Source organism: Vicugna pacos, chromosome 13, assembly GCF_048564905.1.
Source record: "Vicugna pacos chromosome 13, VicPac4, whole genome shotgun sequence".
NCBI lineage: Eukaryota > Metazoa > Chordata > Mammalia > Artiodactyla > Camelidae > Vicugna > Vicugna pacos.
In genome coordinates, this window is record NC_132999.1 from 1,942,918 (window position 1) to 1,967,500 (window position 24,583).

The 24,583-nt window shown below is 35.0% G+C and overlaps 1 protein-coding gene across 1 annotated transcript in view; it reads right to left on the reverse strand.

The window, feature by feature from the left end:
* PKN2 (protein kinase N2) overlaps positions 1-24,583 on the reverse strand; it is a 110,999-nt gene that overhangs the window by 54,856 nt on the left and 31,560 nt on the right. The window contains exons 2-3 of the mRNA XM_072974013.1: positions 16,060-16,360; positions 2,238-2,392 (exon numbers count right to left, since the gene is read on the reverse strand). Of these exons, the coding sequence (XP_072830114.1) occupies positions 2,238-2,392; positions 16,060-16,360 (456 nt within the window). The remainder of the gene's footprint in view (positions 1-2,237; positions 2,393-16,059; positions 16,361-24,583) is intronic.

Below are 24,583 nucleotides of genomic sequence, written 5' to 3' on the forward strand. Positions count from 1 at the left end.
CTTCCAATCCTGAGAGCAAGCCGCGCTATTCCACACTTTCTTACCCTATGAACACTGGGTTTACCCACATCACTGTCTCTAGAAAGTAATTCCTTCTTAAACTCCAAATCACCCTTCAAATCTTATACTAAGACTTTATTTCTTCTGGCAATTAAGTGATTCTTCTCCACTGTACTTCAAAGTAACGTAAATATACAACTATTATATACTGTAATTATTTACATGTGAAATCTACTTTTTAGATAGAGGGTCTCCTGAAAGCAGGATATTACCTGTTGAGTATCTATCATGTGTAAGGCACTAGCTTTATCATATTCACACCCCAGAGTCCAGCATAATAGCTATCAAACTGTGAAATTCTTAACGAAAAAATAAAATTAATTAATATCCCACATAACTTCTATCTATAATTTTCCCTAATCTCATAAAGATACACTCTGACCCTTTGAGAGCTTTAGAGATGAGAAATGAAATAGTTAAGACCAAATCTAGACAAGAACAACTGGCAGGCTTACCTCCGAGACTACAGCAGCTGTTTCATATGCTGTGGACTTCCACTCAACCCCTTCTCAAATTAATGATCTCTTAATTAAAAATAAAAGCCTACTGGTAAATTCTCTATTTGTTTTAGCAAGCTGCTCATAGCCCTGTTCATTTTGGACCTGTGGTTATCATAAATTATCTGTTTTACTTTTTAATACATCCATAAACCTTTAAATTTGGGGCAGAGGTAGTCAGGGGTGGCCCTCTTAATTCATCCATCTATCAATATATGCACTCACTTTTCCTATAACTTCAAAGGGCTCATGGACCTCCCAATCTAATCCATCAACCCTAGATTAGAAACCTTACTCCAGAAGGTGTTTCAATTCTAAAAACACTCAGCATAATATGGTGCATCCACAGTTCTAAGAACATAGTATTTGCCTTCAAAAAAAAAAGTTCCAAAGTAACATTTGATAAAAATGACCCCCCTCCTAAAGGTCAATACTAAAAGTAACAGAAAAAACAACTCTAACACCCCATAATAAATGTTCAAAGTTAGTGCAGTATGCTATCAAATATCGTATCATGTAAGTAATATCTCAAGTAGAAACAAATGTATTTCTCTAAAAATAATTTAGAAATTCTTCTGAAATATGGTATACCATCTAATTTTCATAATTAAGCTGAAAAAAATCTTTATTAAAACTATACACATTTATCTCACAAATTTCATATGGGTGGGTAGGTAGGGTGCATGGCTCCAAGCACAGATTCCCACTGTCCCCTCCCTCCCCTTGATTTAAATTTCTTCCTTTAAAAGAAAAAGAAAGAAAACAAATAACTAATAACTTTTGTTCTAAAATTACTCAAGAAATAGCTATTAAAATATGGAAGAAACATTAATTTGCAGAGGCAAAAATCTTTAAAATAAATGAGTTGAAAGTAAAAAGGTGAATTTTATAATTCACCTTTCTAAGACTTTTTGAAATTATAAAACTGTAGAACCTTATCTTAGAAAGAACCTTCATGATAAGCTGGTTCAGTTGTTCCTAACATTTTCTCTTCCACATTAAACCTCAGAACAAGGACACATTTCCATTCGTAACAACCCCTCCTTATAACAGATCTTCAGTTAGGAATTACATGTCCACACACCAGATTCCCCAGGGACCCAAAGATGCAGTCCGAACAATCACTAATGATAGAACGTCTCCTCTTTTCATTTGTACTTTCCTAAAGATTTGTATGTAGTGATGGAAAACTAGAGTTTAAGAAAGTTTTAGAACATATTTAGAGTTACAGAAAGGTTGCAAATATAGAGAGTTCCTGTATACCCTTTACTCAGACTCAAAAATTTTTTTATTGATTTGTTTTGGTAAAAATAGCAATTAAAAATATTATTTTAGAAATCATTTGTTTCCAACTTGTTTTACTGTCAATTATTACAAATTCAAAGCTAAAATGGTCTCAGAAATCATCGTACATTGTTTAAACAGAAAAATCACCAAAAGCATAAAAACACACAAAAAAAGTGGTACTAAATAGACTCTGAAAAGGACACTTGTTTATAGTAAGAGTTGTTTAAACAACAAGGAAGGCCATCATCTTGTTCAGCCTCAGCTGTGAACATGCAATGAGTATTGATGTTGAGTTTCAAATAAATTGTATCAGGCAGGTAGGTGAATTCATATATATGGAATCTGGGAATAATGAGGATTGACTATACACCTACATTTATTTACTGTACTTACCTTTGAAGATCCATTTGAATACATCTGTATCATGTTCTCTGCACCTTGTTTTACTTTAAGTTCTATATCCAATTGCTTTTGTAAGGCCATCAATCTATTATTACTGGTGGAACAACGAGGGTCACTACTGGGAGTATCTGGAGTCCTTGGGCAATCTGTAAATCGAACAGTATATTAAAAACTACTTACTAGGACCAACTGTTGTCTAAAATTGGAAGTTAACATTTGCAAAGAATAAAGAATAGAGTTTGAGACAAGCCTGAAGGTGTTTAAATGGAATCTCCTTACACTTTCAGGTAATACAAGAATTCAAGCCAAGAAAATATTCAAGTAGAGTTGAAGGACCATCTACCAGGGATACTGTGTAGAAGTGATTACACTGAATCTGAAGCTGAGGTAGATCACTGCCCTAACTTTTCCTAACACTATTATTTTAAATTAAATCAAATGAATTTGACTAGTCTATGCAACAATTAAACTAAATTCTCTACTTATTATCTGATTGGTTAAAGAACAAAGCACATTCAAACATTATACAAATTCCAGTAAAGTAATTCTCTGTAAATAGGACTAAGGGTCCTTCAAATATAATACCTGCATTAATTAGTAACAACTTAAGTGGATGCATAAAAGCCGTCACATTTTGTTTTCTACTATGATGGTAGGGGGTGTAGGAAGACCAAAATATCACGTCCCTTGCTCTCATAAAGCATACCATGGTGCTTACATTTTGAAACAAAAACAAAACCAAAAAACCTAAAATAGAACACTCTAATTATTCTGGGTAATCCATTATTGTTGAAACACCTCTAATAATTCTACCACGTATCGAAAATTCCTCATATTGAAGTTCATTACTTTGAGTTTTAGCCACACTAGGTCCCTTGCTCAGTTGAATAAAAAAAAAAAAGACTAGGGTGCTAGATCTGGTTTAGCTATAAGTAACATGGTAATCACCAGAAAGCTGCGTGAACTGCAAGTCACTTAACCTTTGTGTTTCAGGGTTCCCTCTCTCCTCTGCAATAAAAGATGGTGTGATTGACCAATTCTAATGAATGTGTTTCATATTTGGGCTTTAAACTCCTTTAAAAAATTCACTAGTTAAAAGTTATTTATGTTTAAATATTATTTAACAATATTTATTTAAACATAATTTGTTAATTAACTTAACAAAATACAGATACTGTGCTAGATATTGATATAAAATAATACTATTCTATCATTTATATACTGCTTTACAAGGTGTAAGTCCTGCTCTAAGTGCTTTATTGACTCATTAACCCTCATAACAGCCCTGTAACAAGCATCACACCTACATTACAGAAAGGAAACTAGGGCACAGGGAGGTTAGGAAACTGGCCTGGTCATACAGCTAGTAAGTCAGCTCTGCTCCAAAGTCCATCGTAGTAACTGCCGCGCTATGCTGCCTCTTTGCTATTGAAAAGCCTTGTAAACAGCTATACTAGACTGTGTACATGTGTGCATACTCACGCATGTACCAGCGTACTTATGTACACACAGGTATGTGTATATATGCATATTAATCCTAAAATAACCTTTTGAGGCAGATATTATCCACATTTTACACATCAGGAAATAGGTAAAGTTACAGTTATTAGCTAGGATTCAAATTCAAGAAAGGTTTCTATTGTAACTGAATTTCCCAAATTACAAATGAGCTGCTCCGAAAGTTGATGTTTACAAGTGACATACACTTACAGAAAGCTAACATAAAAGGTAGGTAAGTTTTCAGATCTGGCTCACAAAAGAAGTACTTAACATACTGCTATGGACGAAATGTTTGTGTTCCCCCAAAATCTGTATCCTGAAGACCTAATGTGAGGGTGCCTGGATGTGAGGTCTTCAGGGGGTAACTAGGTCATAAGGGCAGTCTCTGCCTGTTACGTGAGGATGTGCTGAGAGGACACTGTCTACAAACCAGGAAGATGGCCTCACCAGAACCCCGACTGTGCTGGCGCCGCGACCGCAGAGCTCTCAGCTCCCGGTACTGTGAGATGTACATTTCTGTTGTTTGAGCCACCTGGTCAGTGGTGCTCTGTTAACACAGTCTAGACTAAGAGATATAAACACACACACACCACACATGATAGCAGCTGTGCCTAGGTCTGAATCTCAGTTTTGGCACCAAGGTTCAGTACAAACCATGTGATATGGGATAAATGACTTCACAGCTCTGTGCTTCATCTTCCTCATCTGTCAAATAGTGAAAATAACATCTACCTCACAGGATTGTGATTAAATAAGTTATGTGCAAAGAGCTTAGAAGAGGGCATGGTGCATAATAAATACTCAATAAACATTAAACAGTAGTGGTCACTGTACAAGTGTTAAGTGTATCTCTGTTGAGTCCATAAATGAACTGCACAGTACAGCAATGACTGAAAAGTATATTCAAATCTGTGAACAGTTAGGTTTTCTTCCTCCCATTCCTTTTATTTTATTTTTTCACATAAATAATATAAGACTCATGGAAGAAACAAAAATTACACAAAATTTGGTACATAAAGTTAATTTATAGTAAGCACATTTTTAAAAAGAGTTGGAATGCATTAAGAGTAAAAGGCCCTCTGTTGAGAAGAGTACAGAAATGTGTTGTTTGTAAAATACTTGATTGTGTTTAGCCTTGGATGAGAAAAAGAAATGATTCTTGCCTAAATATTTAAATAACTGTCTATGAAAGAAGCTGTCCACTTACTATTACCTCACAGGGCAGAGAATTAGAACCAGTGGGTAAAAGCAGTGAGCACAAAAATGTTATCAGAGGATAAAGAGAAATTCCTTGCATTTTGAATTATCTAACAATGAAATGGCTTGCCTTAATATGTAATAAAATCCCCTCTCTCTGGAAGCATTTACATAGAAACTAGATTACAATCTGTTAAAGATACTACACAAGAAATTCTTGCACATTAAAGCAAGTTGTCTAAGACACTGAAATACCTATTGATTCTAATAGTCTGTGAATTCATAATAATATTATAAAACTTAACACCTTTTATGGAAAAAATATACCCTCAGTTTTAATAAGAACTATAAGAACAGAAGAAATAATACAATGTTAAGAGTCTGGGCTCGTGAGGTCAGGATGCCTGGGTTAAAATCCTGTGGCTGTTACTTACTGGTGTGGTCTTGATCGTATACTTACTTAATATCTCTGTGCTGCAGTTACCTAACCACAAATTGGGGGTTACTGTGAAGATAAATCCTGTATAATGTTTAAGTCAAAGTGTAGGGCTCAATAAAATTACATGTCAGGGCTCAGTCAAATAGCTAATATTTCTGCCATTCAATCTTCAAAGGAACTCACAAAGGTTTGCGATACAACCTCATTTTACAAACAAACAAACAAACAAACAAAAAAACCTCAGAGAGGTTAAGTAATTTGCAAAGGTCACAAAAGTATATGCCAAGCCAGGAATTTAACTTAGATAAATCTTATTTTACAAACCTCAGTTTTTACATATTTAGAAACACTTTCCCATCTTCCTTAGATTTCACCTACTTTCCCTTTTAATTCGCTACTTTTCTTCTCTCCATTTTTTCTTAAAGATTATGGTAAGTTGCAGCATTATAAAACGTGGTTGCCAGTATATCTGTTAAATATTTTTCTTCACAGTGAAACATATTTCAAACAGGGGTAACCAGACCTCTGCAATAATGTTCTCTTCATTTAAAAAAGCAATTAAAAAAACTCCATGAGATGAAATTCTTTTTCGACTCTTAAAGAACCACCTTTAAATTATAACAGCAAATGTCGCATCTACTCTTAAGTACACACTTAAGACCAGAGACAACCAGTGTTGACTAGGCAGTGGAGATAAGGGAACCCTTGTGCACTGTTGATAGGAATGTAAATTGGTTCAGCCACAAGGGAAAACAGTATGGAGGTGCCTCAAAAAATTAAGAATAGAATTAGCATATGATCTAGCAATCTCACTCCTGGGTATATATCCAAAGGAAATGAAAATAGGATATCAAGGAGATATATGCACTCCCATGTTTACCTCAGCATTACTCACAATAGCCAAGATACAGAAGCAATCAAAGTGCCAACCAACAGATGAATGGATGAAGAAGATGTGGTATGTATTTATACAATGGAATATTATTCAGCCACGAGAAAGAAGGAAATCTGGCCATTTGCAACAACATGGATGGATCTTGAGGGCATTGTGTTAAGTGAGATAGATCAGACAGAGAAAGGCAAATACAATGTCACTTCCGTATGCAATCCAGAAAAGCCCAGATCTTACAAAAGCAGAGAGCAGAATGATGGTTACAAGAGGCTGGGGGAACTAGGGATGTGTAGTTTAAGAATACAAATTTGGAACTAGTAGATAAGGTGAGTTCTGGAGATCTAATGCACAGCATAGTAATTACAGACAACAATACTTATTATAAACTTTAGAGCTGCTAAGAGACCAGATCTTAATCGTTCCCATCGCAAAAAAAATGATAATGATGTGACAGAGGTGTCAGCTAATGCTGTGGTGGTGACCATACTGCAATATATGAGTGTATCAAATCAGTATGTTGTACACCTTAAACTCACACAGTGTTATGACTCAATTATCTCAATAAAAATAATTTAAAAAATTTTACACATCAAAACATTTGTGATGCAGCTAAAGTAATACTTAGAGAATATTCAGAATCTGAATACACATATTAGGGGACAAAAAGAATAAATTTAAAGTGCTAAGCATCTGTCTTAGTTTTTTTTTTAACCTAATAATTTCAAAAATGGGAGAAAGGAATTAATAAAGATTAGGATAGAGTTTAACAAAATAGAAACAAAAACAAAAGAAAGTATCAGTAAAGTTAAGTTATTTTTTGTGAAGAGGGAAGACTAGTAATATGGCAAATCTTGGAAAGTGGTCAAGGAAGAAAAATGAACATGCCAATACTAGGAGTGAAAGAAGGAACGTTACTACAGATGTATATTGACTTTGAATAGATAATAACACAGATATTATGTTATGTCAATAACTTTGAAAATCATATAAAATGGAGAACATCTTAGGAAATTATAATTTCACAAAAAGTAACTCAGGAAGAGATAAAAATTACCTATAAAAATCAAGGTGCTACAAAACACTTCAAATAAATTACATAGTTAGAAGACACTTGCAGTCTTTAAGTACCTGACACTGTGGGTTGACTAACTTAATACTCCAGTGCCCAGTCTCCTCTCTTGCTTTAAATAAGAGGCAGGTTAAGGGGAAAAGAAAACAAATAAAGAAACAACGCCCCCCCCCCCCCATTTCTCAGTTTTACTTGCAGTTGGGACCTAGGGAGAAAGCAGTGAGTGCAGAGAGCATGTGACCCAGTTCCAGGACAGACAGCAGCAGACATCTGTACCTTTCTGCTTCTGAGAATGCTTTTGCTTTTCTGAACAAAAAAGACTTGTTAGGTTTTCATCATCCTGGTGAAGTAAAACTTGGATTTTAATAAGAGCCCAAGAAAAGGCCTGAGGAATCCTACAACGTGGGGGCAGTCAGATCAGGAATAACATGATTAAAGACAGGAACCTTAAAAGGTTGTCATCCATAACGGCTGAATTATGTGTTGACTTGCCTTTGGCTTGGGGTGACTGGGGGGAGGGGAAATGGATATTCTTTAAAAATTCCTATTGCTCTCAATATAGGTCTGAGGCAAGAAATCATACATGGTCCCGTAAAATTAAGGTTAAACTGTATTTTAATTGACCTCAGACTGATAATGCTTTCAGATATCTTACAGAAACAAACACAAATCCTCTTTGAAAGAAGGTACTTTAAACCCAGACCTACAATAATTCCCACAGATAAAGTTCCAGGGAAAATGTACACACAATTAGAAATCACAAAGCACAGGCAGGAAGAAAAATCATCACGAGAGAAATAAACTCCAGGAGCAGAACGGCCAAGATTTCATTTGTTGTCATTATCTCACACAAAACATGAAAACATATATTTAATATGTAAAACTAAAAAAAAAGGTATCAAAAGAATGACTAGGACAAGACACTATCAAAAATTACTAAGATTAACAAAATAGAACTTGTAGTATTAAAAAATAAACATAACAGAAGTTAGAGATACAATATATGTGATTGAGAGCGAAGTGGACACACGTAAAGAAAGTACTAGAAAAATAGAGACAGACTTGAAGAAAGTACCATGCATTTAACTGGAGTTCCCAGTTAAAGAGTGGAGGGAATACAGGTGGTACAAGATTCAAAGGGATAGGGGCCAAGAATTTCCCATAATCAACGAAATACACAAATCTCAGATTCAGAGATCTACAAATCCCAAGTAGCTTAAATGAAAGAAAATCTAACCTACCATACTCAGAGAACAGAACACTGCAGACAAAGAGTTTCTTAAAAATAGCTGGGGGGAAAGGCAGAGTATCTGCACAGATCCAGCCATTGTACTGCCAGCTGCCGGCTCAACAACAGGGGAATCCAGAAGACAGAAAACAGTAGTTTCCAGGTACTGAGAGAAAATAAATTTCAAAGCAGAATGATAAATCAGGGGAAATACGTTTACAAAGTATATACCTTTAGGAAGAAGAAAAACCCAAAATGTCTAGAAGGAAGATCTGAGAAGCACTGAAGAAATGGTGAACAAAGAAAATGGTAAACATGGGTAATTATAAACCGACAATGAATATATAAAACAGTAACAATTAGATCTACTTTGTGGAACTGAAGATAAAATGACAGAACTAGAAATACGGACAACAAAGGCACGCAAGTTAAGAGGAGTTAAGCAGACCTAAGTTAAAGCATTCTAGGTCTGTTACATGGTGTGGGAAGCGGGTGTACGAGTCAGAGTCTAGTTGACAGAAACAGAAAGCACACCAGACATTTTGAACAAAGGGAATTTAACATAGGGACTTGGTTATATCATACGTGTATCCAGATATTATGCTAAGGACTTGAGTAAAACAGTGAAAAAAATTCCTTTTCTCAAAGAGCTCAGAGTCAGGCTCAGTCTGTATGTACCTATAAACAGGTATGTGTTTATACAAATAACAGTATATGTATGTATATATGAACATTTTCAAATACACTTCCAAACTGAAAAAAACTGTGTAGTTAGTCTTCCAGATTGTACCAATCTACACACACACACACACGCACACACACATACATATAGAGACATTAAAAAAAGATAACAGCAAAAGTAAATGGTAGGAGGAAAAGTGAGAAAATTAGATTTGGGGGAACAGTAGCAGAAATTTAAGTAACAGGTCAAGCCAGGTCATATGAAAGGCATCTCTGAAATGATACAAATTTGCACTATATTCTGTAGGGAATGGAGAGCCACTGAAAGGTTTACAGCAAGTAACAGAATCAAATCTGAATACTATACAAAAAATACTGCTAACAATGTTTACATCAGATTGGACAAATACTGAGCTTGTAAGCTTTGGTAGGAAGGACAGAGAAGAGAGACAGTTTTGAGACCTACATCATAGGTAGACTCCACAGGGCTGGGTGACTGGACTTACTTTGGACAGTGACAGGAAAAGAAAGGAAGACATCTGAGTAAAAGTCAGGTTTTAGATATGGATTACTTGGGTCATGCCGTTAACAGGACAGAAAACAAAGGGAAAGATTTAGAGGTACTGTTCCCGGGAAGAAGAGTTCAATTTTAAACATGATAAGAGGCAAAGCCAATAGGACATTCAGGTAATTCCCATAAAGTTATAAGGCTATAAATTATCAGATGAAGCCCAGAAAACTCATCTTGGCTTGAAATACCACTCTGGATGTCAGCAGAAAATATTATATGGTTAAAATCTCCCTAGGGATGAGGTTTTCCAAGGCCAGAATTCAAAAGGTGGATTTTTAGTAGTTTCCCCAACAATGTGTAGAAAAACAGATACACTGTTTCTGGTGCTTTTTTAGTATTTTCTCTAAATCTCTAACTGAGCATCTGGCTTCCAAAATGAGCTGAGCTCTAGCACACAGGAGCAATCTCAATCCTTACAAGGCTCCTGACTCCTTAAGGCTCAGCCTTGCACTGGTTCCTTGATTCTCTCGCAGGTTAGTAATGTAACTGAACTGGAATCTTTACCTCCCAGCCCCAGGAAAGCTTCCTCAGATTATACTTACATCCAAACAGGGGGTTCATGTTCAGAATTAGAAAAGCTTAGTTAGATGCCTTATACTTGACCTTTCCTCAAGCCATTAAAACTTTGTTCACATAACACCTTAGAAAGAAAAAAATATATACATATATAGTCTGCATCTTGTTTTACAAACAAGAAAAACGAGGCCTGGAGGGCTTGCAAGTGGCACACAGCCACCTAACTACGCGATGGTCCAGCTGGGTGAGACCTTAGATCACACAAACCTGGTGTTTATTTCACATCCAGCTGATTCCCAACACGCAGTATTCATTAAGTGGTGCTTGTACAGCCAGGATGTCTGCTTTATAGAACAAGGCTATTTATTGCATTAAAAAAATAAGAGGGAATATAACTGAAGTAAACCTAGCCAAAGCAAAACCAATGAAAGCATTAGAAGTACTCAGCTTACTATTTATATCCATCTCCTTTACAAACTTCAATCTCTAAGTCTCTTACTTGCTGTTCACTGGTCAACATTTTGGTTTTCACTTAGTACTTATAAACTGATATTTAAAAAATAAACTGCTCCAGATTCTTGACATGTGTCACAGTTAAATTGACTAGATTCCCCCCCAAATCCACCTTTCTTGTTTAAACAGATATGCTTACCTTATGCAGCCATGTGGAACCTGCTCATACTATAATAAATGCTCACTGATTATTAATGGATGCTTAATCAGTTATTTTGTATACTTAGGATGATCTTTATTCGATGTCATTAACTTAAGAATTTTGCTTAAGTATTTTATAACTCCTGGTTGGGCTTTCTTAGTATTTTATAAAAATAGCATGGATAAGACTGTGGGTTGTAAAATTTTTTGTTTAAGGTGAAATGTGCAATCTAGGCATTAAAAATTTCAGAGCTGCTTATATCTGTTATATTATATCTTAATATCTGAAAACTGCACATTGTGTATCTTCTTCACTCCGTACATAACTCTGTACCTAACGCATGCACAGTTCTTTCCGAAATTCTCCTTAAGATGGTGCTACTTTATTATGTTTTTCTTTCCTCTTCCTAATTACAATATATATCATCAACCACTATACACCTGTTAGACTGGTTAAAAAATACATTGTCAGTGTCAAGTGCTGGAGAGGATGGAGAACAACTGGAACTTTCATATATTGCTGGTGAGAATGAAAAATAACATAGCCACTCTGGAAGACATTTTGGCACTTTATAATGTTAAGCATACTCTAACATATAACTTAGCAATCACACTCCTAAGTATTTATGAAAGTGAACTGAAAACATGTTCACACAAAAACCTTTTCAAGGATAGTTACAGCAGCTTTACTGATAATTGTCCCAAACTGGAAAACAATCCTAATGTTCTTGGTGAATGAATGGAGAAGCAAAGTGTGGTACATCTATACAATGGACTACTACTCAGCAATAAAAAAGAATGAGCGATTGATAAATGCAACAACCTGGATGAATCTCAAAGAGCAATACAGTGGGTGGAAGAAGCCAGCCTCAGCAGGTTATACACTTCATGATTCCATTTACATGATACTCTTGGAAAGCAAACTGTTAAGTGACAGAGAACAGACCAGTGGTTGCCAGAGAATATGAAGTAGGAGAGGGTGTGACTACAAAGGGATAGTGCTCTTCCTGTTCCTGATTGTGGTGGTGCTTAGATCAACCTGTCTGTATCTTAAAATTCATGGAATGATGCACATCAAAATAATCAATTTTACTATGTACTACCTTAAAAATATATATCATCAAAGAATTCAAGTATTAGGGATCTGTGAATCATATATTCTCATGATTTTAGCAAAAACAAACCCAGGGGTGAATTAATGACCACAGCTGGTTACCTAATGGCAATCCTTTCCTTAGGCGTTCACAACTTAATATAAAATGTTTACTTCAAAATGGGAAATTCAATCAGAAATAGGGAATATACAGAAATTACATAAACAAACCAGGTCACACTTATATTTTAATATATATAAAATTCAACCATAATTTCTATGTCACATTTAGGTGGACAGGTCAACAAAAAAAGAAGTTTAAATTCTCAGTTCTACTCATTCAAGAAAGACTTCATAATCTACATTTTAGTCATAAAAAAGAAAACTCCCTCAATATAGGCATATTCTCTGGGATTTAGAAGAATTTCCAAGGTTAACTCCAAAAAATTTCAATATTATTAGTTCTATACTAAAGCAGTATTTCCTTTCTGAACATTCCAGATATTTAAGAAAACATTCAGTACCTCAAAGGGTAAAAATCAATCTAAGTTTGTGGGGTCTGAGAAAACGGAAATGGGAAGAGGTACAAGCAAAGGAAATAAGATAAAAACAGAGGGGCTTACACGAAACAAAGTATTAGCTAGACTTAATAAAATGAGAAATAGTCTTGTCCTCTTCTTTAGGGACGATACATAAGAGTCCAAAGAGTTAGAAAAGTGGTTGTTTCTTAAGTATTTCCTTCTACAGTCTCAGGTATCAACCAAGGCTTTGATTGCTGCTCTACAGAGATCCAATGAGGCATTCGGCCTCATTTTACAATATCTTTATAATCTCCATGTTGGGTAATAATAATACCCCACGAGACTATTTTTGAAGTATATGGAAGGTGAACGGGAAGCTTAGAGTATCATGGGAATGAAGAGAACATTAGAAAATTCACCTTTTACTACTCTTAAGAATAAACACTTATATTTTACAAGTAACAGTCTGAAATGATCAGATCTTGACATTACAATAAGCAACACTTCAGAGTTTTATAGTTAAAAGCCTTAAAGTTCACCTGATAAAAGTCCTTACTTTACAAATTAGAAAGCCAACAGCAGTAAAGTTAACTACTGCAGAAGGAAGGCAAGAGTGGGCCTCCTGACTGCTGTCACAGAACTCGCCCACAGTGCGGACTTAAGTGACGTCCTCCCTGCCTTGAATCGGTCACTCTGCCTGCACACTTCCAAGACAAGAGGCATTGGTCAAATACCTCTGCACACATTTATTAATCCACATACTTCAGAGGACTGAAAGCAAAGTACTAGGTCCTTGAATCTTTATGTTACTAGACCTATCCTAAAATAAATAATTTTGTCCATTTTAGTATGCCATGTAAATTTTATAAAATTTTATGGCAATCTGCCCTAAAATTAATGTTGAACTACCTTTAATCCTGTGTTGTTGTCGATGGTAATGTGGTCAACTCAGTAATGAGACAAAATGAAAAAAACAAAACCCAAAAAAACTTATTACCAAGTGTATGAATACACCATTTGCAAAGAGAACTATTTTTTAAAATAAACTTGAATTTTAATTAACTTGTCAAGTTCATTTCAAACAAAGTGAAGTATTAATAAGTCATAGTAGAAAGCCATATTTCGTATCAACACTTGCCCTGCAATTATCTGAAAAGTCAGTATTAAATGAACAGCAAAGAATGTTTCTGGATTTATTTATTCTAAAGCTTTCATTTAAGGTGTTGTTCCCCAAGTTACTAAAATTTTAAAGCACCATAATAAATTATACTATGGTATTGATTACAAAAACCAATGTAAGATTTTTACTTGCTGGGATTTTAAAAAATATAATATTTACAACTAAACACCTACTATGTTCCAGGCTCTGTAAGTCTTGAAAATAGATGAATGAAAACATGCCCCTGCCCTCAAGGATCATACAGTTTACTAAGTGATATAAAAGTGTACAGAAATAAATTGTGATACAATGTGACACCACAATGAGTGGACAAAGTAGGACAGAGAAGATAACCAGAGAAAGTCAGGGAAGGTTTCACAGTGATAACCAAATTGGCTTTTGAGGGAGATAAGGAATTTGATAGAAGGACTAAAAGATCATTTCTTTATATGAAACTCTAGGAAAGAAAAATCTAATCTGAAGTGATAGAAGGCAGCCCAGTAGTTACCTAAAGCCAGGGACAGGGACTGGAGATGGACTAGGAAGTACATATACAAAAGAACCACTGAAATGATGGGAACGTTCAGGCTCACTGGCTGTAGTGATGGTTACCTAAGTATAAACATTTGTTAAAACTCATCTAATCATACATTTAAAATATGTGCATTTTATCATATGTAACTTATACAGTTCAGTAGAGTTAATTTTTTAAAGAGGACTGGGGAAACCAAATGGGCTATTTGTGTGGCAAAAACTCATTTAGATTCCAGTTACAAGGTGGTTATTGGTATTGTGAGTAGGAAAATGCTTTCTCTAAATAGAGTTTAAAGCTCCAGCTCACTTTCCTATTTTAGACCTCTTCTAAAGAAGTAATGGGCAAAAAATGTAGAGCTCGTCAGAGTTCCAACAGAACAGGCTATTTCTAAGTTTACATGACATTGCTAAAAAAAGCATTTCATAATATGAATTTCCACTTATAATTACTGAATGTGCTGGTGAGAAGATACTAGATGAGGAGTTGAGTTATTTAGCTAGTTTTGTAATTCTGGGCAAATTAATTCACATTTTGGGGATTATTTCAGCTCTAAAATAAGAAGGCTGGTTTCTTTATGATTTTTTTCATTTTTAAGATTCAATTATTCTTACAAGATTGAAATTTCTACACAGAGAGTCTCCAAATGAAATCTCTAAGGTAAGTCCCAGATGCTGAAAGTGATGCATTAAAACAAGTTCTATCAAGTACACTGAATATCAGAAGTATTTTATGCGACTTTTAAAATTGTCAATTTGTGGTTCTTAGTTAAATTTATATAGTTTCTTAAGTGTAATTTTAGTTACATTTGTTTTTTATTAGCTAATCACACAGGTTTTTAAAAATTTTATAGCGCTAGATACATTATTCCACACACACTACTCCTTTACTTCACAAATGAAGAAATTAAGGGTGACAGAGACTAAATGCCTAGCCCAATACGATCATTTCTGCACAGACAAAACTCAGATCAAATGTGTCTCGTGTGATTTTTTAAGGACAAAGTTTTCGAAATAAAGCACATGTGAACGGACACTGACGTAAATACGGAATTTTTTTCTGGAAGGATATACAACAAAAAAGCATTGCTTCCTTTAGGAAGAGGGCCTGGAGCGGATAGAGGTCATTTTTCTATATTTACGTTCTGTACCACTGAAAAATTTTCAACATGAACATCTGTTAACTCTGCTGTTTAAAAATTATGCTCTTAGGCTGGATTATGGGTTGTATTTTCTTTTCTTTTTCTATACTGAAGAAAAAAGGTAATGTTTGGCTTTTAAAATTTTCTTCTTTTTTAAATAAAATGCCTAGTGGTTTAACTGTTAATTCAGTTGCTTAGAGCACAAAGAACAAAGATTACAGGTTTGATTAACTACATTTTCAAGGAATAACATTTTTAACTTTAAAGTCATCTGGCAAACTCGTGCTGCTGATCACGAGGGTGAATCAGGTAAGAGCGTGTGGTTGACTCAATACAAAACCTTAACACTGGAAAATGACTTTAAGTAATGTCTTAGTGACAAACGGTTAGAGAACAGACAGCAGAGTTAGTCATCTCTAAGTAAATGTTTTAATTTTCATATCTATCAACTCACTGCACTCCTGAACAGAATATAAACAAGATCTTAACTGTAGGAGAAAATACAGTCCCTGTACTTTCAGAAAAGCTAAAAACTATACATGTCATAAATCTTACTATTTTTAAAATAATACATTTCTTATTAGTATACTATATAAACATTAAATAAAATACGTATATACCTGTAACATCTTCTGGATCTGATACAACAATATGCGCATTTAGTTCCTGTAGTTTGTGATGTAATTCTTCTAATTTTTTATTTGATTTTTTCAAAATGTTGTCCACGTACGCCAAACTTTTTTTATCTGTCGTGACTTTCCTCAGATTTTCAGCTCCTTCTTTGATTTTCAGTTCTTTTCTTATTTCTCTCTTAATTCGATCCTTGATATCATCCAATTTCTGTTGCACCATTGTATCTGAAAAGTCTAATTTTTGAACAGCACTCACATTCTCAGAAAATAGAGGACTTCGGGAATCTCCCTACAAAAAAAAATAAACATACAAATGTGGGAGTTTAGGAAAGTTAGCTGCTCAGTAAAATACGCGTTATAATAATAAAACTGTACATAAAGCAATTCTTTAAAAACTCTGCCCACTCACTAAAAATCATTACCTGACAAATTTATATTACAATAAACACAATACATCTACACACAAAGACACTGTTGGTTTGTATAAATAGACAATGGATTTTTGATATTCTCCGAACCCAATTTAGATCCCAATACCCACACTGTGAATCTCAGGCAAGTTATCTGACCTTTCAAATACTCCATCTCATCATTTGTAAAATCTAAATAATAATATCAGCACTTTTCAGAGATAATGTGGTAATTCAAAATATTGTATGTATAAAGCTCCAAATACAATACTTGGCCCACGAAGTCACTTAACAAGTGAAAATTATTATTAAATTCCACAGGTGAGATAAAATTCTATTTTTTCTTGTGTAAGAAACCTCTTAAAAATAAATATTGGCAAAAAAAAAAAACCTGTATCTTAGGACCACTTTTTAGTGAGGAATTAGGGCTCAGGAAGACTATTTTCAGAATTCTATTTATATATTTCATGGCAAACTATCCCAACTGCTAATTTGGTTGACTCACTACATAAAAATCATCAGTAAAAAAATGTCTAAATTATGTCCCATTGATAGAACCTAAGACAATATTCATCTTAAAATGAAAATCAAATTAGGTAAGCACATCTAATGTACATTTAAAACAAGTAACGTTAAGTTCTAACTATTCGTGTATCTTTCACTGTTTTAAACTCCATTACTATAATACTATGAGTTTTTAAATTTTTAATTTCTGAAACACAAGAAACTAGAGTGAACTTTTACCTTGGTAAGAGGAACCGATTTTGTAAAGGACATAGAAAAGAGAAATTTATATTCCACCATGCACCCTTTATGTACCTTTTGAATCACAGATCTAATTAACTAAAAAGATTTTCTTTAATTTCTTTGTGAATTCATCATACCCATATAAATAAGTTCTGTTTAAATTCTTGGTGCAAACACTCTATACATCTAAATCTTAACCTCTGAAAAACATGGATTTTGCAAAGCAGTGAGTTAATAGATGGAAAGACAGGGAATCTAGTCTTGGCTTTAGTACCAGTTTATCCTGTGCCAACAGGCATACTATGCAAAAAATGAAGCAGCTGATGTATAAATTTCTCCTTAATCTTCTTAGGGCCAGGAACCCCTTTGAAACTCTGACAAAACCAAACCAAACCAAATCAGTAGAACAAAGAAAATTTCATGTTTGTATATACCATTTCCAGGTACCATGGACCTTAACTAAGAACTCCAGAAATAGGTGATCTACACCTATTGGCCTTAAATTCTCACCCATGTAGATATAGAATGATCTCCTATCTGGGCCAAAATAATGTCTACGCTTTTCACTATTTACAAGTCCTATCATCCATCTATTCAGTTTCCAAAGTTTAGAAATCCACCTTTGGCTGGTTATTAAAAACACTAGCACATATGACTATTGTCAAAAAATAGGCAAATTTTTGATGTCTAGCGTCAGATAAACTGAACTGAGGCAAACAATGCTTAAATGAAAAAAGTTTAAGCTAACCTCACTCGTCTAGATACTTTCATTTCTATCTTTATAGACTTAGAAAACATCAGATGAATCACTTTCACCAATTGGTACTTTAATATTTATGTACTAAGCCAGAACTTAATGTCTCCAATTTTTTCCTTATGCCTCACAGGCCAAAAGAAATACCTAACAATTCCATTTACTAAGTAGTAAGGTCCAAACAACCTAGTAAATACTTACCACAACTCAGCAGCTGTCTGAAATATTACAAATTGAAATAAAAATTACATTTTTATTTCATTCTTTAATAACCATAGTTACTTGTTAATGGGATGTGTCTACCTATTGGGTACTTCACAGTTTCTCAAACTTTGAGATCAGACTGGATATTCATTCCCTTCTGCCTTCATTTCCTGTTCTGCCAGTGCTACAGAGATGTGGAATAACCTAATATTGCAACTTTATCGATTCTAGTTAGTTCACATGGTATCCAACAAATGGCGTCACTGTGTTTCCCTGAAATTTTAAAATGTAATGCAGCATCCTGAGAGTGGGCTGAGGCACCCCAAGAGATTTGCTGCAGAGTTTGAGAATTGTGGTACTAGTATTTAAAGAATGTTAAAACTAACAAACAAAACCCCCCCAAAACTGTTACCCCTGGCTACTTCAACTCCCCCTTCTTTTCAATTTGCTTCCTGAATTCCAATCACATCAAATTACAGAAATTTACTGCCAGAGACAGTCTCTCTTGACTCAGCTACTATGCATGCTGCATCTTTGGGATGCACCACCTTTCCTTCTTTCTTTAATCATCTCTTCCTAGTCCCTTCTTTGCTTAGTTAACTTTTACTTTGTTTCAAAGTGTACTGCAATTTTTTTCCCCCCGGGAAAAGAATTTCCTGCCTCTGCCCTCTCTCAGAATTTAGATTAAATGCCTCTCCCCTGTGTGCTCTGATAATGTGGATCTTATTTAAACAATTATGCCTTTTCTTATCTGACAACTCCAAAGACTATGAGCAATTTGAGGGCAGGGCTTATGCCTGGCAGAATAGTTCTGTTTTGTTTTCTTAATGATTTGTCAATTACATTATTTAATATTCTTCATTTAGAATTCAGGAAAAGCTATCACTGCTGAGAAAGCCATGTTTTCCTCTTTCTGATAAAGGTAACTCACACTCCAGGAAGCTCAAAGGGGAAAATGATATTAAATCGTAGCAACTATATTAGCTAGAGTTAGATATTAGATATAAACCATATGTGGTTAGCATGCTTGCTTCCTGGTTCTAAAAGGCCTGAATTTTTAGTAACCACATTTTTACTACCATCTTTAGTTGTGGCATGGCTCAAATACCTGCTGAAAAGGAGCAGGAGATACATACAACATTATCAATCATTTAAGATAAACAAATGCCCTCTGAGAGCAGAATGGAAAGGTTACAGTACTTTCTATTACTTCTTTCCCCAAAATTTTACTTTTAGTTGCAATAAACTGTGACGGCTACTGGAAAATACAATTCTCTTGCATTTGGAACAAATGAAATAAACTTTTTTTTTTCTGGGGGTGGTTAGTCTTTTTAAAATTTTAATTAATTAATTTCCTTATTTCCTTCCTTCCTTCCTTCCTTCCTTCCTTCCTTCTTTCTTTCTTTCTTTCTTTCTTTCTTTCTTTCTTTCTTTCTTTCTTTGTTTCTTTCTTTTCTTTTCTTTCCTTCTTTCTTTCCTTCTTTCTTTCTTTGGAGGTACTGAGGATTGAACCCAGGATCTCGTGCGCGCTAAGCATGTGCTGTCTCACTGAGCTATTACCCAGGGAACAAATGAAATGATATTCCATCTATTAAATTATGTCTCTACTCTAAAAAAAAAATAAAAACAATTTATATCATAAATGCCAGGAATCAACAGTAGGCAATGTAATAATGTTCTTGACACGGGTAAAAGAAATTAGCCTCAGGAACATTAACAGCTATTTAACCAGTGAAAATCTTCAGTGATAGTCTTTTCCTCAGTAGTTTCCATTACAGGAAGTAACATATTAATTTATGTTTACAAGCTTCACAATTTCATCCACCATTCAACTTCTTGTACTCTATAATAAAGTTCACACCTCCCCCAAAAGTAAACAGTAGATACCTTTACTCATCTTTTCAAAACGAAGCAAAGTTAGATCCAACCGCTAAGCACAAACTCCCTTTTAAATTCATTAATGTGCTCAGAAAGGAAATAAAAAAATAATCTAAACGCAAAACTGAACTCCTAATAGTATTCATGACCCTCCACCAATTATCTGTAAATAAAAGGAACCTCATAATTCTCATACCTTTTATTTCTGAAATCAGCAAACTTAGCCACTTGATTTTAGTCAAGTACTCTAACAGTTTGTTGTTATGTTCTCTATCTTTCTTACGCCTTGTTCCTTTCACTATCAATCTAAATCCACCATCATAAAATACTTGTTCAAAAACTATTTCAAGACTTTCATGATTAATCCTACCTATTTTATAGCAGTGTACTTTAAATTTTATATCATCCATAGCCTTAATGCAGTCATTTAAATCAGATGGGTCAAATCCAAACACAAGGAAATCATTAGTGAAACTAATATTCTCAGGATTTATAGCAGTATAATCAAAATGATTTTTAGGTAAGCAGATTTAAAGTGGCTAAATAAATAAAAGAAGGAATAGACTTCAATATGTAAGAAACAAACAGTAAAAAATTAGATGAAGTTCAAAGTTTAATTTCAAAATAAATTAAAAACTCAGTGGATAGGTTAAATAGCAGATTAGACCAAGAAAATGAATTAGTACATTGGCAGACAGATAACCCAGAATTCATCAGGCAGAAATATGAGAAATTAAAAGGCATGTAAGATAAAATGAGGAGACCCAAGATCTACCTCGTAGGAGCTCCAGAATAAGAGAATAAAGACAACAGGGGAGAAGCATGAAGAGATAAATGGGTGAGAATATTCCAGAACTGAAGAATGATATAAAGTCTTAGACTTGAAAGTCACACCAAGTTGCAAAAAGATAGATGAAAATAACAACAACAAAAGTAGATAGAAAAGGCATCTTATCTACAAATGAACGGTAATCAGATCAACAGAAGGCTATTCTTTAGTAACAAAAGAGGCCTCAAACTTCCACAGGATTTTCAGCCTTTATTTTAAGGTCCTCATATATTGCTAAGACTTTCTCTAAAATTAAAAAACAAACAAACAAAAACTGCTACAAAATATTAACATTCTTGGGAAAATTACAGATGAAACCCAGTGTCCATGTTATACTTATATCGGTCCTCTGTTCACTAAGCACATATGTGTTAATTTCTATTAAAGAAAAAAATTGTGCTATGGTAGGAACGGCTGTACCACTTTTACCTACCAAACTGACAAAGATTTTTCTAATCATAATGTTGGCAACAATCCAGCTGTAAGCTATTAAGACTTTATAAAATTTGGAAATACCTCATGAGAAACTTTCAAATAGTGCTTCCCTTTGACTCAGTAATTCTAATTCTAGAAATATAAACCAAGAAAATGATTAGAAATTACTACTATACAGAATCATAAATTCAATAATTTTAAAGTAATCAATAATATGTGCTCGGCAGAGAGGAGACTCCCTTACAAAGCTTGCAAGTAGCAGGGATTTACACCAACGTATAGAAAAGACAAAGTTCGGGATGCTAAATATCATAACAAAATAATTTCAATCTTTCAGTCTAAAGAATAAGGATAGGCTTCTTTTATTTATGCCTTTTATTATTTCACAGCAATATGTCCAGCTCGACATAGTTGCTACTATGGACACACAGTTTTATTTCAAATTATGTTTAAAGTAAGAATGTAAAAAAGACTGGATGGGAAGAGATTAAAATATTGACAATAATTATCTCTGGGTAAAAAAAATGAAGAGGGATTTTCATTTTGTTCTTCAAAGTTTTCCTTCTCAATTTTTTAAAGCAACGAATATATGCTGCCTGTCTAATAAAGAGGAAAATACACTTTTTATAAAGACATCAAAAGGAACTTTCACTTTATTTCAATCTTGGCAAATGTAAAAACTCACAAGGATTATCTTATACTCTACATTGTATCTGCTATTTACTGAACTAGGTTGTATCGAGTCTATTCAATTCTATTGCAAGGGATGAGACTATACACATTCCACTCTAATTAGACCACATTATGTCCCAATCAAGGGTTTTTAAATACACAAGTATGTTAATATGTATTTGATAATTACAACTGTCTTAAATTTTATATAATAATGAAATTCTGATCTGCAGATTAAAACATAAAATGACATTTTAAACTTACTACTTTCAACAAACTCACAGTGCAGTTTGAGAAAAAAACCACTAAAATAAGAACAGGATCAGATTCCAAGAACAAAATGAAGAAAAAATCGGTCACTTATAACCAAGTACTTCATTTAGGGAGAGATAGGAAAGGATGTTTACTTCTCACTGGCCAAGTTCCCAGAGAAGAAGTGAAAAAGCTGTTAAACTTTCTCTGTATTATAGAAATACAAAACAGTCTGACCTGACAGATGCCAAGAGTGTTAGAGCCCATAAAAACTCACTGGATGTGATTCACGTATCGCTTAGCTAGAAGGCGTTTCTGAGGTTACCTAGTCTAATTCCCCTGATTTCAGTTTTGAGGAAAGCAGGTTCAAAGCAGCTGTGCAACGTGCCTCAGGCCACAAAGAAGTCAGTGACCCCGTCTCCTGACCCTCAGCTTGGGGCTCTTTCACTCACACTGCCTTTTCAGAGGAGTGTCCATTTCCCTTTATTTGAACTGCATCTTTACCGAGTTGATTTGCATTAATTAATGGGTATTCTGTGCCTTACTTCAGGGATACTGGGAGGACATATTTCCCCTTATTCTCTAATATCTCCCTAATCCAACCTTCTGGGGTCTCAGGGGAGAATGCTCCATCAGAAAGCAAGAAACCAGTTCTAACATCAGCTCTTGTCACTCGCTATGCCCCTCAAGCATGTTATCCCATCTATGTACCTGTTGGCCAATCTGTAAAATTATGTTTGGCTTTCCCATCTTTTAATTTTTAAAAAAACTTCATTTATTCAAAACATTCAGTGAATGCTATGCAATGGAAGTGGTACAATCTTGCTTTCTTTCAGGTATCTGATGTATTAAGGAAGATACACATGAAATCCAAACAAAACCTGAAGCAGCAGCAAAGCTTTACACATACGTAGGCTATTCTGTGTGTGTAAGAGAGAGAGAGTGTGTGTGTGTGTTTGTGTGTGTCTTTTAACAGAAGGCTCATTAGAATGTAGTATGATGGGAAGAAGTAAGTATTTGGAGTCAGTCAGATTGGCCATGTTAAGCCTTCCATTTCTTTTTCTACAAGATGGAACTATTACAACTACCTTGACTATATCACTTCCAAGTCTAATACTGGCTATGCCTGGGACTAAGAAACATGCATTCATAGCAAGAGTAGAGTTCTGGCACATAGCACTGAAAGGCAGTGCTGGGTGCCTTCGTTGTATCCATCCTTTTATTTTCCTTATTAAGAAAGTTTCCTTTTGTTAGATGCAACAAAGTGCACAGATAAAATTCTCACTTTCCCAAACTCTCTTGCAGCTAGAAGTAGTTATGTGACATTCTTGTCAGAGAAGCCCAGGATTTTGGGAAAAGCTTCCACTTCTCCTTTTCCTTTTGTCTAGAATGCAGACCCAAAGCCTGAAGGTGCAGGAGCCATCCTGAGCCAGTAATAGACAAATAGGAAAAAGACAAGGATGACAAAGCAGAGAGAGAGCCCGGGACCTGGATGGCTTTACTAAACTGCTATATAGGTCTCGGAATGCCAACTTTGGACTGGTTTTATATGAAATACAAATTCCTATTTGACTAAGGATTACACAGAGCCTTGTAAGCCAATATAAAGACTGGCTTTTATTCTGAGTGAAATGACTTAGACAGAGAAGTGATACTGTATGACCTCCTGTGTTAAGAGTAGATCTGAGGGGGGCAGGGAAAAGCAGGGAAACATTATGGAGCTATGGTAGATTCTTACTAAATGGCCTCAGATGAATCTTGCCTCCCTGCATTCACATCATCATGTTGCCTCCTTCCACACTGACTCAGAGCTAGCCTTTTGACTTATTCTAAAACTGTAATGGAAGGGACACACTGATGATGGGCAGGGAGTTCCAAGCAGAGGCCTCCAGAGGACTCAGGGCTTGTTTTTGTTCGTGAAAACCCAACTACTATTTACAGTCCAGACTGCTCTGCTGGAGACAGAGAGGCCCCTGGAGGACGAGACACCACGTGGAGAGAGGCCATGTGGAAGAGAACCAAAGCACCCAGCTGTCCCAGCCATGCCAGCTCAGGCACCAGACGTGTGGGGGGGGCCATGGTGGGTGCTCCGGGCCAGCCCGCTGCCAGATGAATGCAGCTGTATAAGTGAGCACGGGCAAGATTAGCAGAAGAAACACCTTTTCCACCCACGAAACCTTGGGATGAGCTTGTCACACTATACTAGACATACGACATAGAGGCTACTGCCGCAATCCAGGTGAGATAATGACAGTTCTAAGCAGTTTCTTCAATTATGATTATTAATTATTTTTTGTTAACTGTCAATAGATAAGAAGTATAACAACTTAA